This window comes from Cherax quadricarinatus, chromosome 78, assembly GCF_038502225.1.
Source record: "Cherax quadricarinatus isolate ZL_2023a chromosome 78, ASM3850222v1, whole genome shotgun sequence".
In the NCBI taxonomy this organism is placed as follows: domain Eukaryota; kingdom Metazoa; phylum Arthropoda; class Malacostraca; order Decapoda; family Parastacidae; genus Cherax; species Cherax quadricarinatus.
Genome location: NC_091369.1, coordinates 4,755,523 through 4,774,628, shown reverse-complemented (window position 1 = coordinate 4,774,628; position 19,106 = coordinate 4,755,523). Strand labels below are relative to the sequence as shown.

At 41.5% G+C, this 19,106-nt stretch overlaps 1 protein-coding gene across 1 annotated transcript in view; it reads right to left on the bottom strand.

Moving 5' to 3' along the window:
• Window positions 1-2,984: 2,984 nt before the first annotated feature.
• The window catches only part of LOC128701569 (salivary peroxidase/catechol oxidase), a 49,668-nt gene continuing 33,546 nt past the window's right edge, over window positions 2,985-19,106 (bottom strand). Inside the window, exons 8-15 of the mRNA XM_053795339.2 lie at window positions 16,936-17,063; window positions 10,061-10,245; window positions 9,208-9,451; window positions 8,380-8,513; window positions 7,651-7,820; window positions 5,814-5,919; window positions 5,077-5,415; window positions 2,985-4,062 (exon numbers count right to left, since the gene is read on the bottom strand). Coding sequence (XP_053651314.2) covers window positions 3,936-4,062; window positions 5,077-5,415; window positions 5,814-5,919; window positions 7,651-7,820; window positions 8,380-8,513; window positions 9,208-9,451; window positions 10,061-10,245; window positions 16,936-17,063 — 1,433 coding nt within the window. The 3' untranslated portion in view covers window positions 2,985-3,935. The remainder of the gene's footprint in view (window positions 4,063-5,076; window positions 5,416-5,813; window positions 5,920-7,650; window positions 7,821-8,379; window positions 8,514-9,207; window positions 9,452-10,060; window positions 10,246-16,935; window positions 17,064-19,106) is intronic.

The window sequence follows — 19,106 nt, the reverse complement described above, 5'->3', positions numbered from 1 at the left end:
GGGACCAGGAGCTAGGACTCGACCCCTGCAGCCACAAATAGGTGAGTACAAATAGGTGAGTACACACACACATACACACACACACACACACACACACACACACACACACACACACACACACCACACACACACACCACACACCACACATACACACCACACACACACACATACACACACCACACACACACATCACACACACACACACCACATACCACACATACACACCACACACTACACACACACACACACACACACACACCACACATACACACACACACACACACACACACACACACACACACACACACACACACACACACACATACACACATACACATGCATGCACATACAACAGGCCTAGTGTCTAATCGACATGTGCCTAGGACTAAATGGTAACTAACACACACACACACATACACACAGCACCCACACACACACATGTCACATACTCGACTCGACCCCTGCAGCCACATAGGTGAGTACAAATAGGTGAGTACACCACGACCAGGAGCTGTGACTCGACCCCTTGCAACCGCACGTAGGTGAATTCATCTCGGTCAAACCCCAACATCCAGATACCCTCCAAACACACACACAACGCCGGAGGGAAGGGCTCTTGACCCCCAGAGCTTCCCTTCCTCGGATCAAAGCTCATAGCTATCCGAAGAAGTTCCAGTTCCTTGGATCAAGAGCCCTTCCCCAGCATCAAGACAACATTGCTTAAAAATAACTGAAAATAATTCTAAATCTAAAACCCGTCTTCTCTCTAAATCTAAATAAAAATATTCAAAGAACCAATGGCATAATTTATTTAGTATCGTAAGTAATTTATTCAATAAATGGCCTCGACCTCTGAATTTTATCGACCATTTATGTTTTTAAGTTAAGTGTTTAATTAATTTATTCTCCATTCTTCTATTATTTTATTTCTTGTGTCTTATTTATTAACGTTGTTTTAAGTACTGTACAGATGACCTGGGGAATATAGTCAGTCTTTGGACAATAAAGATTTGGTCAATGATTCGTTGATTTTGATACCACCTGTACCATCTGTGACACCTGTGCCACCTGTACCATATGTGCCACCTGTACCGCCTGTACCAACTGTGCCACTTGTATAATCTGTGCCACCTGTGCTACCTGTACCATCTGTGACACCTGTGCCACCTGTACCATATGTGCCACCTGTACCGCCTGTACCAGCTGTGCCATCTGTGCCACTTGTATAATCTCTGCCACCTGTGCTACCTGTACCATCTGTGACACCTGTGCCACCTGTACCATATGTGCCACCTGTACCGCCTGTACCATCTGTGCCATCTGTGCCACTTGTATAATCTGTGCCACCTGTGCTACCTGTACCATCAGCGACACCTGTGCCACCTGTACCATCTGTGACACCTGTGCCACCTGTACCATCTGTGCCACTTGTATAATCTGTGCCACTTGTATAATCTGTGCCACCTGTGGTACCTGTACCATCTGTGACACCTGTGCCACCTGTACCATCTGTGACACCTGTGCCACCTGTACCATCTGTGCCACTTGTATAATCTGTGCCACCTGTGCTACCTGTACCATCTGTGCCACCTGTACCATCTGTGACACCTGTGCCACCTGTACCATCTGTGCCATCTGTGCCACTTGTATAATCTGTGCCACCTGTGCTACCTGTACCATCTGTGACACCTGTGCCACCTGTACCATCTGTGACACCTGTGCCACCTGTACCATCTGTGCCACTTGTATAATCTGTGCCACCTGTGCTACCTGTACCATCTGTGACACCTGTGCCACCTGCACAATCTGTGACACCTGTGCCACCTGTACCATCTGTGCCACTTGTATAATCTGTGCCACCTGTGGTACCTGTACCATCTGTGACACCTGTGCCACCTGTACCATCTGTGCCACTTGTATAATCTGTGCCACCTGTGCTACCTGTACCATCTGTGACACCTGTGCCACCTGTACCATCTGTGACACCTGCGCCACCTGTACCATCTGTGCCACTTGTATAATCTGTGCCACCTGTACCATCTGTGCCACATGTGCTACCTGTACCATCTGCATCACGATTTACACCTGTAATATATATATATATATATATATATATATATATATATATATATATATATATATATATATATATATATATATATATATATATATATATATATATATATATTCATCATTTATAAAACAATAAAACGGGAAAAATAAATAAACCAAATGTATATATAAAAACAATGTATTTAAAAAGCACTACAATAGTAATAATGTATAAACATCGTTCATAATGTATATACATGAGAAAAATGTTGATATAAACATCGTAAATTTTTTTTATGAAAATCTTTATTGACTGGGTTGGACTCTTGATCCAAGGGATTGGATCTGACCTCCCCCTAAGGGTTTAGCTCTTCCCGAGGCAATTAATATGGAGTAAATCATGGGGAGGAGGGGAAGCGCTAAACATTGAAGGGTCGCACAGTGCCTGGGAGGTGATGAGGTTTGATTCGAGGACAGGGAAAAGGCAGCTTCAGTTCCTCGAATCAAGAGCCTTTCACCAGCATCGAGGAGACGTAAACATGACAAAGCAAAACGACTTAACTTGATAAGACATGTTTTAACGTGATTCGACGTGTTTTAACGTGATAAAACAATGTCTCAACGTGATATAACGTGACTAAAACTAACATGAGATCTGGGATACACGACCTAGTACCAATCTATGGGATTGGAATCCCCTCTCAGTCCCTTCCCAATCCCTTGTGACGATTATGATTCGACTATCACAGAAATCCTAAAAGAAACGGTGGTGGTGGACATCAACAGAAGGCGTTAACAGGACGTATCTACGTTTCGTGACGCAATATTATCAGTGCGTCACATCATATGTATATATATATATATATATATATATATATATATATATATATATATATATATATATATATATATATACTTCTAATATAGGACGAAATAGCCTGACGAGGTGTTGACGAACGAAATATGTGTGTGTGTGTGTGTGTGTGTGTGTGTGTGTGTGTGTGTGTGTGTGTGTGTGTGTGTGTGTGTGTGTGTGTGTGTGTGTGTGCGTGTGGTTTCAGGTAGTCTGTCAGACCAAGGTGTACACATATAACCAACATATAGGAGACAGGAGCTTATGACAACGTTTCGGTCCGACTTAGACTATTTAAACAGATCTTCTCTTTAGCATTGATAAATGTATACTTACGAAGTAACTTATGCAAACTTAACACTTCGACCAAACTTCGTAAATTAATACACTGTAACTTAATCCTTGGCAGTCCTGCCTATGTTCAGTGAACATCAGTACATTGTATCAATTTCGTTATGTTCAGAGCGACTTTCGAAGCTTATGCATCAGTGAATTAACGTTTGAAGGGTTTCTCAATGCTTACTTTGACAGCGAAGGTGGTATTGTTGACATTATGGATGATCGTCCTGCTTTTGTTTTGTGAAAGCTTCGGCGGGATTGTGATTTAAGAACTGTGCTGTGTTGATGGGAGGTGTTAGAGGCAGTAGTAGCAGTGTGTAAGAGGGCAGGTCATGGCTCCTGTTGGACACCCACAGGAGACACAGAGACTAAAGTAGCAGTAGCAGCAGTAGCAGCAATGTGCAGGAAGGCAGGTCATGGCTACCGTTGAATATTCACGGAAGGAACGGAGACTTCAGTAGCAGGAGTAGCAGTGTGTAAGAGGGTAGGTCATGGCGCCTGTTGGACACCCACAGGAGAGACAGAGACTACAGTAGCAGTAGCAGCAGCAGTAGCAGCAATGTGCAGGAAGGCAGGTCATGGTTACCGTTGAATATTCACGGAAGGAACGGAGACTTCAGTAGCAGGAGTAGCAGTGTGTAAGAGGGTAGGTCATGGCTCCTGTTGGACACCCACAGCATTAACGGAGACTTCAGTAGTAGGGGCAGTAGCAGTGTGTAGGAGGGCAGAAGGAGACACTGTGCTGGAGACAGTTAAGGGTACACCAGTGATCTATGCCTGGGAGATATCTCCACACTCCCACACCTCGACACGACACCCTGCAGGAGACAAACATGAATCACATTATTAATGCTATATAGTACCGACACGCTTCGCCTGCACAACAGACTTCTTCAGTCGAATACAGACGAACATAACATTGGATAAAGTAGCAGTTTTAAGGTGATTAGTCTTTCCGTCTTGGTGGGAAGTGGTCAGTCCCTCAGGGAGAGACAAGGAAGCTAAGAGGGACCACACCATACACTCAGACCACACCATACACTCAGACCACACCATACACTCAGACCACACCATACACTCAGATCACACCATACACTCAGACCACTCTCTACACTCAGATCACACCATACACTCAGACCACTCTCTACACTCAGACCACACCATACACTCAGACCACACCATACACTCAGATCACACCATACACTCAGACCACTCTCTACACTCAGACCACACCATACACTCAGACCACTCTCTACACTCAGATCACACCAAACACTCAGACCACACCATACACTCAGACCACACCATACACTCAGACCACACCATACACTCAGACCACTCTCTACACTCAGATCACACCATACACTCAGACCACACCATACACTCAGACCACACCATACACTCAGACCACACCATACACTCAGACCACTCTCTACACTCAGACCACACCATACACTCAGACCACTCTCTACACTCAGACCACACCATACACTCAGACCACACCATACACTCAGACCACACCATACACTCAGAGCACACCATACACTCAGACCACTCTCTACACTCAGATCACACCATACACTCAGACCACTCCATACACTCAGACCACACTATACACTCAGACCACACCATACACTCAGACCACACCATACATTCAGACTATCATACACTCAGACCACACCATACACTAAGACTATCATACACTCAGACTACATCATACACTCAGACTACATTATACACTCAGAGCACACCATACAATCAGACCACACCATACAGTCAGACCAGACCATACACTCTGACCACACCATACACTCATACCACACCATACTTACTGTGGTAGAGGTTGTGGTGTGGGATATGGCAGAGGCTGTGGCACAGTCTGTGGTGGGGGTCGTCTGGAAGGCTGTGGTGGGACTTGTGACACAGGTCGTGGAGTGGGTCGTGGAGTGGGTCGTGGAGTGGGTCGTGGAGTGGGTCGTGGAGTGGGTTGTGGAGTGGGTTGTGGAGTGGGTTGTGGAGTGGGTCGTGGAGTGGGCCGAGGAGTTGGTCGTGGAGTGGGCCTTAAAGCAGGCTGTGGCGAAATCTGTTGAGAAGTGTGTGGAAGAGGCTCCAGTTCTCGCCACTCTCTGGTGTCCAGCCTTGGATAGGAGTTACACTGTCGCGGTTGGTTACTGCAACACACAACCAGAAATTGTCAGCTAAGCTTATTCACCCCAGTCAGCATCAGCTGAGACAACCACTGTCAGCTGAGACAACCACTGTCAGCTGAGACAACCACTGTCAGCTGAGACAACCACTGTCAGCTGAAATCACATCCACTTCTAGCAGCCTTTTTGTTATTATTATTATTATTATTATTATTATTATTATTATTATTATTATTATTATTATTATTATTAACATAAAACTCATTTTATTAACATTTAACACAATTTATGATCCATGCAGAATTACATACGTGTTCACACACACATACAGGAGCTGTGACTCGACCCTTGCAGCCATATATAGGTGAGTACACACACACACACACACATACACACACACACACACACACACACACACACACCTGTGGTGATCAAGGCTGAGGAATGGGTTGGGCTGTATAGACCTCAGTACGAGATGCTCACACATTATGGCTGCCAGATTCTGTCGTCTTATCATGTTCAGTTGACCTGAGAACACAAACACACAAAATAAGGACCATGTTAGGACAGTAGAGATGGATGGAACGACGAATTGAAAGTAGACAGGAAGACATCAAATTGATGTTTTCCTTTCAGTATCCATTGTCTTCATTGGAGGTTGGAGTGTTGGTTGGTTAATGGGGTTTAAAGTCTATCTACTACACGAGAGTCATTAAGACTGGTTGGTTGGTTAATGGGGTTTAAAGTCTATCTACTACACGAGAGTCATTAAGACTGGTTGGTTGGTTAATGGGGTTTAAAGTCTATCTACTACACGAGAGTCATTAAGACTGGTTGGTTGGTTAATGGGGTTTAAAGTCTATCTACTACACGAGGGTCATTAAGACTGGGTGGTTGGTTAATAGGGTTTAAAGTCTATCTACTACACGAGGGTCATTAAGACTGGTTGGTTGGTTAATGGGGTTTAAAGTCTATCTACTACACGAGAGTCATTAAGACTGGTTGGTTGGTTAATGGGGTTTAAAGTCTATCTACTACACGAGGGTCATTAAGACTGGGTGGTTGGTTAATAGGGTTTAAAGTCTATCTACTACACGAGGGTCATTAAGACTGGTTGGTTGGTTAATGGGGTTTAAAGTCTATCTACTACACGAGGGTCATTAAGACTGGGTGGTTGGTTAATAGGGTTTAAAGTCTATCTACTACACGAGGGTCATTAAGACTGGTTGGTTGGTTAATGGGGTTTAAAGTCTATCTACTACACGAGGGTCATTAAGACTGGTTGGTTGGTTAATGGGGTTTAAAGTCTATCTACTACACGAGGGTCATTAAGACTGGTTGGTTGGTTAATGAGGTTTAAAGTCTATCTACTACACGAGGGTCATTAAGACTGGTTAGTTGGTTAATAGGGTTTAAAGTCTATCTACTACACGAGGGTCATAAAGACTGGTTGGTTGGTTAATAGGGTTTAAAGTCTATCTACTACACGAGGGTCATTAAGACTGGTTAGTTGGTTAATAGGGTTTAAAGCCTATCTACTACACGAGGGTCATTAAGGCTGGTTGGTTCGTTAATGGGGTTTAAAGTCTATCTACTACACGAGGGTCATAAAGACTGGTTGGTTGGTTAATAGGGTTTAAAGTCTATCTACTACACGAGAGTCATTAAGACTAGTTGGTTGGTTAATGGGGTTTAAAGTCTATCTACTACACGAGAGTCATTAAGACTGGTTGGTTGGTTAATGGGGTTTAAAGTCTATCTACTACACGAGGGTCATTAAGACTGGTTGGTTGGTTAATGGGGTTTAAAGTCTATCTACTACACGAGGGTCATTAAGACTGGTTGGTTGGTTATTTTTATTTTTTTTTTTTTTATTATCACACCGGGGTGTGATAAGTCAGAAAAGTCATTAAGGTAACATTCCACAAGTCAAGAATACTTTAATTCTTTAAACAATAATTAAAATAAATTACCAGTATGTATACACCAAGAGATACATACACCTCACGGTGTATGTATCCCATGTATGAAAAATTCTAAGCTAGTATGAATCTATCTGAAAACTCAATGATGCTGGAGTCACGTTATCTTTATCTTAAATTATCATATAGCTTATCATAAAACTATCCACATATATCTACATATCTATATCTAAACCCCTTTCTAAACCTCTGTTGTAATTTACATCTAATGCTACATATTAAAATCTATTTACAAGGTATTTTCCCAGACTAGGTAAACACACAGGCACTGTCTTACCCTCAGAGAATGGCTGAGGTTGGTCGATATTTTCGTACCAGAATCTGTCACCTCTCTTGAGGCTGTGGAATTGCTGTGAGATGATGCATGCTAGAGTGGGGCCTATGAGGCCTCCCTCTACTGGAGACTCTGCAAGGCCTGCAGGAAACAGATCCACGTCTTCCACACTCCTGCAATGTCAGTGATTTATGTGGAGGATTAAAGACCACTGTGGAGGGGTGGAGTTGTATGGGTCGTCCAGAGGAAGTGGCGAGGGAGGCGCGATCCTCTATCCGTCCTTCAAAAGCAGCGTTTGAGTATTTGATTTTATATTAACATATCGGCTATTTCCCACCGAGGCAGGGTGACCCGAAAAAAAAAAACACTTTCATCATCAATCGGTCTATCACTGTCTTACCAGAGGCGAGCCTACAGTATAAGCTAAAAACTATAGCGTATCAACACCCCTCCTTCAGTGTAGAGGTACCCGAGTAGTGTAATTATATACAAGAGGAAGCGTTAAACCCATAGGGGTCAAATGGAATGGGTAAATAGGGAAAAGAGGGCGTGAAAAGTTGAGGTATCAGTTCCATGGATCAAGATCCATTCAGAGGCACCAAGGGACCTTCCTTGAAGGGAATAAGGCGTCGTGTGTGTTTCTAGGAAGATCATGTGCGAATACTGGGGCCAGAAAATCGACATTTACATCAGAAGACGCCTCACGTCGTTGCGAAATGTCAATGTACTGACCTGTATAGCGTGGCGAAGCGGTAGGCCATCTGTGGATGCATGACTGTAGCCATCTGTGTGAAGGTGGGTACAGAGGGCAGCCCACACGCCTTTCTCCACACGGTGTAGCCTGGCAGACCGTGGTCACGACCCCGCTGCAACAAGGTAACTTTATTGCGCCAGTCATTCACCGGGTTGGCCCTCAACCAGGAATCAAAACTAAGCCATGTTTCGACCCATTTTTAAACCAATAAGTCGTGCAATGATGGCTCAAGGCGGGTCGAAACGTCGTCTGTTTTTTAATGTATAGTTTGTGTGTAAGTTAGTTAATATTTAATAAAACGCGAAAGATATATATATATATATATATATATATATATATATATATATATATATATATATATATAAACACTGATCTCTGGCTGAAGGAGACTCGAACCTACGAACCTTGGAACAAGGTACGCAGTGCTATACCAAACTCACCACACTGGACCAGTAACTTGGAGTCCAGCTTGCGCTAGACTTTAATCCAAGGCAGCCAGCTTTCAGGGATGAGATGAAAAGATGTAAGCCTTCTCCCTGAAAGCTGGCTGCCTTGGATCAAAGTCTAGCGCAAGCTGGACTCCAAGGTAATGTCCAGTGTGGTGAGTTTGGTATAGCACTGCGTACCTTGTTCCAAGGTTCGTAGGTTCGAGTCTCCTTCAGCCAGAGATCAGTGTTTGTGTATATTTCGCCTGCTCTTGCGAATTCCTTGCATATATATATAACAAGACCCTTGTTTCGCTCTCTATAGAGCTTTATCAAATCTGTGCGAAAGGTTCCTGTTTTAAAGGAGATTCTGACTCTTACCTGGATGTTAAGAGCCATGAGGTCCAGCCCAACAGACTCTTGTGGACCAGCGAAGAGCTTGTTAGTGAGAGTGTGGACCAGGTAAGAGTCCGCTGCCTGGGACTGGGAGGTGGCGAGACCCAAGAGCAAGTCAGAGGGACTCGTCCCGAACTGGTGGAGAGTGTGGGGATCCATGAAACTGCCTAGGAGACTGACGTTTCTCCCAGCACCCATTAGCATGTCGTTGACCAGTGTGTGCCCGAACCTGAAGCGATGGAACGGTTATTTTATCGAATATTTAGGAAGGAGATGAGAGGGGGGCCAGTGGCTGTAAAGGATGGGTTATAAAAACTGTGAGTTAATAGGTAAGACGTATGTGCAACAGTTAGGTATCTTTATTCCGAAACGTTTCGCCTACACAGTAGGCTTCTTCAGTCGAGTACACAGAAGGCAGCAGTAGCTGTAGAGAAGTAAAGATGTAGTTTTGAGATGGTCAGTCCCATAACTGCCGCCTCTATACTCGACTGAAGAGGCCTACTGCGTGAGCGAAACGTTTCGGAATAAAGATACCTAATTGCTACACATGTGTCTTACTTATACACTCGTCAGTATTGTATAACATTATTATATTCACTGAGGTATATATCTCTGTGTATATACACTGAGAATTATGTATCTCTTGGTATATATATATACAGTGAACTTACTTAAATCGCGCAGTAAGTTTATTTAGGTACAGGGATACATTAATACACTTACACATATTATCATACATAGTAACATGTGTGTAAATTACCTGGGATAACCCAAGAAAAGTCAGACTTATTTCTACTGGTGTCCTTTAGATAGGCTTCAAACCCGTAATTCGACCAACCTGAAGGCTGCTGTAGCGAAGCCGTTAGCGATGGAAGCATCGACGGATGGGTCGTAGGTGGCATGGGGACTGGTAGGTCGTGGGTATAGGTCGTACTCCCTCATCAGGTTGTCTCCTAACACCAGCGGTAGGAACTCCGTATAGGTCGTCTGCTGGATCAGCGCCACGACTACACGACGGCTCTCCTGAAGGAGGTTGGGTTATATAACGACTACTGGTACGACTGCCCTTTACAAGTTTAATTTCCTAAGACCAATAGTGAATTGTGAATTAACCTGTAAATATTTGTTCCATAATGTAAAATATACATGCCAAATTAATACGTATGAACACAGTCTGTTGTACCATAACTGATTCGTTTGTCGTACCTAGTTTAATATCTTTATTATGCACCCCATACGGGTAGCGGCAGCGGCAGCAGCAACCTCCAAGCTCCGTACTTTTCTCCAACTATCAGAGCCACCAATGCTCCTATGATGACCTAGTTACAAGCAAAACTGCACTACCCAACGTAGCACCCAGAATGACCAAAGATTACCAACAGTGAAACCTACAAATCGAAAATATTAGAGATCAAAGGAAGACTGCACACAAACCGAAAGCAACACCCTACTGCCAGCCGAACAACGAAACCCCAAGCTTTGTATAACTACAACTTCTTCTTAACTATAACAATTCCTGTAGTATTATGAGGCGCAATCTAAGAGGAAACAGCACCAAGGCCAGCAAGAAAACACCGAAAAATCAACTATTCAACAAGTGTAGCCAAAGGACCCCAATGGAAATAAGTCACTCTGTCTGACTTTTTTGGGTTATCCTAGGTTCTCTACACATATGCTGCTATGTATGATAATTCTATGTAACTGTATTTGTGTATACCTGAATAAACTTACTTACTGAGGACGCCGGTCCAGCAACCACCCCACTCACCACCGCTCAAGGCAACACCACAACAATAACAACAAACATGGCTGCCACCAGCCCATCCTCCCCTCTCTTCCCCAGATTCAACCTACCTAGTAGTCTCTCAGGTATGACCAACGATCCAGATACCCTAAAGTCATGCATCTCCACTTTAGTTATTGAAAATATGAATCTTCGAGAGACACTAACAAAACAAGACACCAGGATGACACAACTCGAGAACAAAATTCTCAGTCTTGAACAAAAGTTATCAACACCAGGAATGACTAACTGTGACAAGACCATCCAAGCAGTCATAGATAGCCATACAGAACAAATAATATCTCTTAATACAAAGGTTGAAGAAGCAGTAAAAGAATGGAAGAACAACTTAGATAACCAGTTCAGTGACTACTTTGCTCTCCAAGAAGATAAAACTGAACAAGATAAACTATCGGACGCAGTAATAGTTAACAGTCCACTTTTTCCCAGTGATACGAACCAAACAAACAGTAAAGAAATTACTCTGCAGATCATAAAGGACCAAACAAGTGTTATTGTACCAGAGTCTGAAATAAAAGAAGCCAGGTTACTAGGATCCCATGATAGAAAAAGTGTTATGCTTAGATTCCACTCACATGACAGGAAAAAAGACTTAATTATTGCATCTATTAAAGTAAAGAAAGAGGTATACATAAACGAGTGTCTTACCAAAAAAACGTCAGAAACTCCTGTATAGAGTCAGAAAACTTAAGTGGGAGAATAACGACACAATACACCAATGCTTCACACGGGATGGGAAAATTCTAGTTAGGAAAACAAATGTAGGTCAACTGTACACAATCATGAACCAGAATGATCTATCACGATTTCTCAGGGATACTAATCTTACAGAGAATGTCCAACCTAAAAGTCTACGTAGTGTAGTGAATGTTTTGCTCCATTATTGTTCAAATTTCATTGTACAATCTCTTAGTAATTAAATAATCAACTACCTCATTTTGTGATTTTACTAGTAAGCATAAGTTACCTTATCTAATTTTCTTATTTACTATTGTTTACTTAAACATTAGCTGAATCGATACTTTCTCTGTCCATATTACTACCTCATATTTTTTTAAATACTATCAATTAATATTACTTACTAAAATTAATAATTACCATTTTTACTATCAATACAATTTACTCTTAACATTTTTGACATCATTTAATAACCATTACTCGTCTAATTACCTTAACCAGTTTTAATACCACATTTACTATCTTAGAGTACTCTTAATTACCTTGTACTGCCATATAACCTCTAGTATAACTACCAGTGCAATATTGAATGAAATAAACATTACTTTTTCACTTTTTTGTAATCATTATTACTTACTAAAATTTTATTAAACACCATATTTACTACCAGTCAATTTTACTTTTGTACATTAAACATTATTTTATACTTCCCATAACATTTTGTTGCCAAATTTTCAAGTTTGTATATTCAACTCCAACCTTTATATTATCCTTTGTACCTGTGTACCTGTGTACCTGTGTACCTGTGTACCTGTGTACCTGTGTACCTGTGTACTTGTGTGCCTCTGTACCTGTGTACCTGTCTACCATCTTACTATCATATTATAACCAAGTCATTGCCATTGTTATTTTTTACTTATTATTCTTTTATACCTTAATTTGTGAATTTTATTTTGTCAATTTAAATCTAGTTATACTCTTGATCTTGTCAACAACCTATACCAGACTCTAGTGCAATTGCAAGTACCATTTCAATTTGTATTTTTATATTATAAGTTTATATTATAAGTCCTATTCTAAGATTGTTTTCATATCTTAGTGACTATATTAGATTTTTAGATTTTAGATTTTGCAAATTAGTGTATATTTCAATTATATTATTGTTCAAGGCCCTTAACTATCTTTTGTGTACCAACTACCTCATATATATTTTTTTTTCTAATTTTTTTATTATTTTGCTACCTTAACTTCTTGTAAACAACTTATATAACACCTTAGTGCAATTACATTTGAGAGTCTTGTGCCTTTTTTATATCATTAGATTAAACTCAATTGTACTATAGTCAATACCAAATTCATTATATTAGACCATAGTGCAATTACAAGTGAGAGTCTTGTGCTATTTTTAATTTGTATTTTTATATTATTAGTTTATGCCTAGTTGTACTTTAGCTCATTCCAGCACAACACATAGACAACACTAACTCCATTATGTGTATTAGTGACTATACTCTACATGACCAAAATACTCTAGCTATATACTTGTCCAAACTTCCTACCACTACAGATATCAGTACTAAAACTCAACACACAACTCAAGATATAAATAACCATAATTTAAACCTAGAAGATGATTGATCACGTCGACCCTGATCTAAACCTCCATAATCTGACACACAATCAAAACCTATTGGAAAGTAACTGCCTTTACTACACAGAATCACAAGCCACCACTATCCTAAACAATGCTAAAAGTCTATCAGTACTTAACTACAACATTAGGTCCTTAAGCAAACACTATGATGACCTCCTAGCACTCCTTGAATCACTAAAGACACCCTTCTCCTGCATTATTCTTACTGAGACCTGGCTTAAGCAGGACATAATAGATATCTACCCTCTACCAGGATACACAGCAATTCACAACTGCAGACCAAACCAAGTTGGGGGTGGTATTGCAGTCTATTACTCTAACCAATTATCTTGTATTAGCACCACTTGCTTTAGTGATGAATATGGAGAATACATTTTTGCTAATTTTACTGTAAAAAACCTTAAGACGCCTATAACAATCGGTGCCATTTACCGGATACCCCACACAAACATCCCAAATTTCAGTGAGAAACTAAAGGCACTAATAACAGACAAATGAATAAGCACCACCTTCTCTTAGCTGGAGACTTCAACATCAACCTTGGCCTACTAGATGATCAGCCTGTAACTGATTTCATCAACAATATGAATAACACACTTCTCATACCAACAATAACTAAACCAACCAGGCTCACTGAAACGAGTGCAACCATAATAGACCACATATGGACCAATATACTAGCCCCCCTTAAATCAGGGATAATCACAGATAGCACTACAGACCACTACCCTACCTTCCTCCTGACAAACATTAGTAAACCACCACTTGAATACAACAAAGTTTCATTTAGACTCCATGATGAGGCCTCAATAAGGAAGTTCACAGCTGACCTAGAGACTGTTGACTGGCCTACAGAATTCTCCAAGGCCAATGGTATTGATGACTGGACAGACATTTTTCTTAACAAATTACTTAGACTATACAACAAACATTGTCCTATAAAAACGAAACAGATCACAAACAAACGGCTTGGTTGCCCATGGCTAACCAGCACCATTCTGAAATCCATTGATAAGAAACACCAATATGAAAAGCAATATAGACAGGGCTTAATACACAAAGATATTCTTAAACACTATTCATCAGTCCTCACCAAAGTAATAAAGAAAGCCAAACAACTATACTACTCCAGTAGATTCACTGACACAAGAGGAGATATAAAAAAGACCTGGAAAACACTCTCTCAGATTCTAGGGACCCACAAACTTAAAAAAAACAAGAATATTGTCCTAACTAAACCTAATGAAACACCACTGCATCCCACTGACACAGCTAACAAGATAAACGACTTCTTCTCAACCATAGGTTCTAATCTCGCCAATAAAATCCCATGCACCAATGCCCATGCTGGGGACTACCTAGATGGGAATTTCCCAAATTCCTTCTATCTTGCTCCAACTGAGCCCATGGAAGTCACCGAGATTATAAAGTCACTTAAAAATAACTTAGGGAATCTGTCTCATGTCCCACCATCATGTCCCACCATTACTTTTTAACAAGTCACTAGAAACTAGCACCTTCCCGAAACTACTCAAGACGGCAAGGGTTACACCAATACATAAAGGTGGTGACCCTACAGATTTAAACAACTATAGGCCAATATCAAACTTACCATTGCTATCCAAAATCTTTGAGAAACTCGTGCACAGGAGACTATATTCATTTATAACGGCACAAAACATACTCAACCCCTGCCAATTTGGATTCAGGAAAAATAAAAGCACTAACGATGCAATCATAAAAATGCTAGATCTGCTTTACACAGCATTGGAAAATAAGGAATATCCACTAGGAATTTTTATTGACCTAAGAAAAGCTTTTGACACAGTAGACCACGGCATTATACTCCACAAACTTGACCATTATGGTATAAAAGGCCATGCGCTTGCATATTTAAAATCTTACCTTACTAATATGTATCAGTATGTCACCATTAAAGACACAGCATCAACAACACAGCCACTTGATACTGGAGTTCCGCAGGGAAGTGTCCTTGGTCCCCTGCTCTTCCTCATATACATCAATGATCTTCCAAACGTATCTCAATACCTGAACCCCATTCTCTTTGCTGACGACACGACTTATGTCATCTCTCACCCTAATCTTGCCACCCTCAACACCATTGTTAATGAGGAGCTGATTAAAATATCGACTTGGATGACAGCCAATAAACTTACGCTTAACACTGACAAAACCTACTACATTATGTTTGGTAGCAGAGCAGGAGATGCGCAAATTAACATTAAGATCGACAACACTCTAATTGCCAGGCATAATGAGGGCAAATTCCTAGGCCTATACCTCGACAACAACCTGAACTTCAGCACCCAAATCCAACACATAACCAAAAAAGTATCCAAAACGGTTGGGATCCTCTCCAAGATACGATACTACGTGCCGCAAACTGCCCTTCTCACACTATACCATTCACTTATATACCCATACCTCACCTATGCTATCTGTGCTTGAGGTTCAACTGCAGCAACACACCTAAAGCCAATAATAACCCAACAAAAAGCCGCAGTAAGAATAATCACTAAATCCCATCCCTGGCAACACCCCCCCCCCACTTCATAGATCTAAACTTACTCCCTGTTCAGTACATCCACACTTACTACTGTGCAATCTACATCTACAGGACCTTAAATTCCAATATTAACCTTGACCTAAAACGCTTTCTTGATAGTTGCGACAGAACCCACAGGCACAACACCAGACACAAACATCTCTATGACATTCCCCGTGTCCGACTAAACCTTTACAAAAATTCAATGTATGTCAAAGGCCCTAAAATCTGGAACACCCTACCTGAAAATTCTAAAACTGCAGACACATTCATCACCTTCAAAACTACCATCAGAAAACATCTTATCTCCCTGATACACCCTGTCAACTAACTACACGAATACCACCTGGTGGTTCACACTTACACTCACTCACCCATTTGACCATAAACAGAAATATCAATCTCAATCTCAAAATAATGAATCTTAACTAGTCATAAGTTGACCTGTGATACTCCAATACTGAAACTATGTACTGTGCCAAAACAAAAGCATTCACATTGCTAAACTCACAAACTAGTATTTAGTCACTTAGCCATAATACCAACTTACCTCATAATTTTGTAATATTTTAAACTTAAGATTTAATTTAAGTCTGCCCGAAATGCCTAGCCATGCTAGGTGTTCTAGTGGTACACTCTGTAATTATTATTTTACTACATGTAAACCACACAATAACCAAATTCTGCAAACTCAGCATTGTAATCCTTATAGAGAATAAACTTTGAGTTTGAATTTGAATTTGAATCCTGTGGGCGTAGTCAAAAGATTACAAAGGTACATAATGGACCCAGGGACTGGACCCCAAAGTTATGATAGCTGTTAGTTAGTTTAATATGTTTATTATGCACCCCATACCCATCCTGTGGGCATAGCTAAACTAGCTACAAAGGTAATGAACTCCAGGTAGATCTGGTCACAATCATGGCAAGTTACAGAGGTAATGAATTAGTCTCACCCCTATACATGGTTACAGTCATGAACAAATTACAAAGTAATGAGCCTTGTCGTACCTGATAGATCGTCTCGTCGTCCCAATGAGGGTTCAGAACCCCAAACTGGCCGGCCAGGTTCTCATGAACCCTGAGCCACAGAGTGTGCATGGATGTTAGAGCTGGCTGCTCGTTCACCCTCTCGTCTCCTGCAAGTACATGTAAGGTAATAATAATAATAATAATAATAATAATAATAATAATAATAATAATAATAATAATAATAATAATAATAATAATAATTATGCAACCCAGTGGAAATTAGGTCGATTGTAATATCCTGGAGGATAATTTACATATATGTTATTGTGTATGATAATCGTGTTTATGGTTATCTTTATCTAAATAGAGTTAGTTACTTACTAGGGGTACAGTGAGCACTGTAGATGTGAAGATGACTTAGATATGTGAGTCACAGTGGGGATCAGGTCACAGTCGGGTTCAGGTCACGGTCAGAGTCAAGTCACAGTCATGGTTATGTCACTGTCAAGTTAGTCACAGTCATGATCATGTCACTGTCAAGTTAGTCACAGTCATGGTCAGGTCACTTTCAAGTCACAGTCATGGCCGGGTCACAGTCAGGTCACAGTCATGGCCAGGTCGTGGAGTCTGCCAACCAGGAAGGCTCACTCTGGTTGGTTAATTAACCGGTTTAAAGCCTGTCTACTACACGAGGGTCATTAAGGCTACACGTAACCCCCACCACCACCAGACAAATACACTTTAATCCCTAAAATAGGGATTAAACTAAACTCTCAGTGTATACACTGTGTTAGTAAACGTTAATTTACATTTAAGTCACTATATAAGACAAGTGTAAATAACACAAACTTGTGTAATAGCCAAAATAAATACCTCCAGGAGAGACATAGTCGGTTATAAGCTGTTTAGATAAGTCTATGTTAAAACGTGCTCTTTAGTGCTCTCAGACACCATCATAGAAACCGAAATGGGTAAACTATTATTGAAAGTAATTTTATTCAGGCACACATAAGGACGATTATACATGTGTAAATTGCCTTGGATAACCCCCCAAAAAGGTCAATCAGGGTGACTTATTTCCACTGGGGTCGTTGAAAAGGAGCCTGGGGGGGGGGAATTTGTCTCTATGCTACATTAATATTTTTTTTGGGGGGGCTGGGGGAGGGATGGAGTTTATGGAGATTATGGTGCGTTTCGGTCGTTTTTTTTAATCCGTCTTGGCGCCGTCATTGGCGTCTTGCACTTAGCAGACGGTGAATCGAGCCTCCACTGCTCGACTTGAGCGGCCCATGCAGGTTCAGCACTTCCATTAAATATAATAAGATTTTGTTGGGATTTTTAACCCCGGAGGGTTAGTCACCCAGGATAACACAAGAAAGTTACTGCGTCATCGAAGACTGTCCTTCTTATTTCCATTGTGATCCTCAATTTTGTTCCCCGGGATGCCACCGACACCAGTCAACTAACACCCAGACACCTACTTGCTTGCTAGGTGAACGGGACAGGTGTAAGGTAACACGCCCAATGTTTCTACTCATGCCGGGGATCGAACCACGACGAGAGCTTTGCCTACCCGGCCACATATTGCTATTTATTATTCTTTCCTTCTTCTCATAGAGGAGAGGAATGAAACAATTGTTCCAGCCACGGCGAATTGTTCCAGCCACGGCGAATTGTTCCAGCCACGGTGAATTGTTCCAGCCACGGTGAATTGTTCCAGCCACGGCGAATTGTTCCAGCCACGGTGAATTGTTCCAGCCACGGCGAATTGTTCCAGCCACGGCGAATTGTTCCAGCCACGGTGAATTGTTCCAGCCACGGTGAATTGTTCCAGCCACGGTGAATTGTTCCAGCCACGGCGAATTGTTCCAGCCACGGTGAATTGTTCCAGCCACGGTGAATTGTTCCAGCCACGGTGAATTGTTCCAGCCACGGCGAATTGTTCCAGCCACGGTGAATTGTTCCTGCCACGGTGAATTGTTCCAGCCACGGTGAATTGTTCCAGCCACGGTGAATTGTTCCAGCCACGGTGAATTGATCTAGCCACGGTGAATTGTTCCAGCCACGGTGAATTGTTCCAGCCACGGCGAATTGTTCCAGCCACGGTGAATTGTTCCAGCCACGGTGAATTGTTCCAGCCACGGTGAATTGTTCCAGCCACGGTGAATTGATCTAGCCACGGTGAATTGTTCCAGCCACGGTGAATTGTT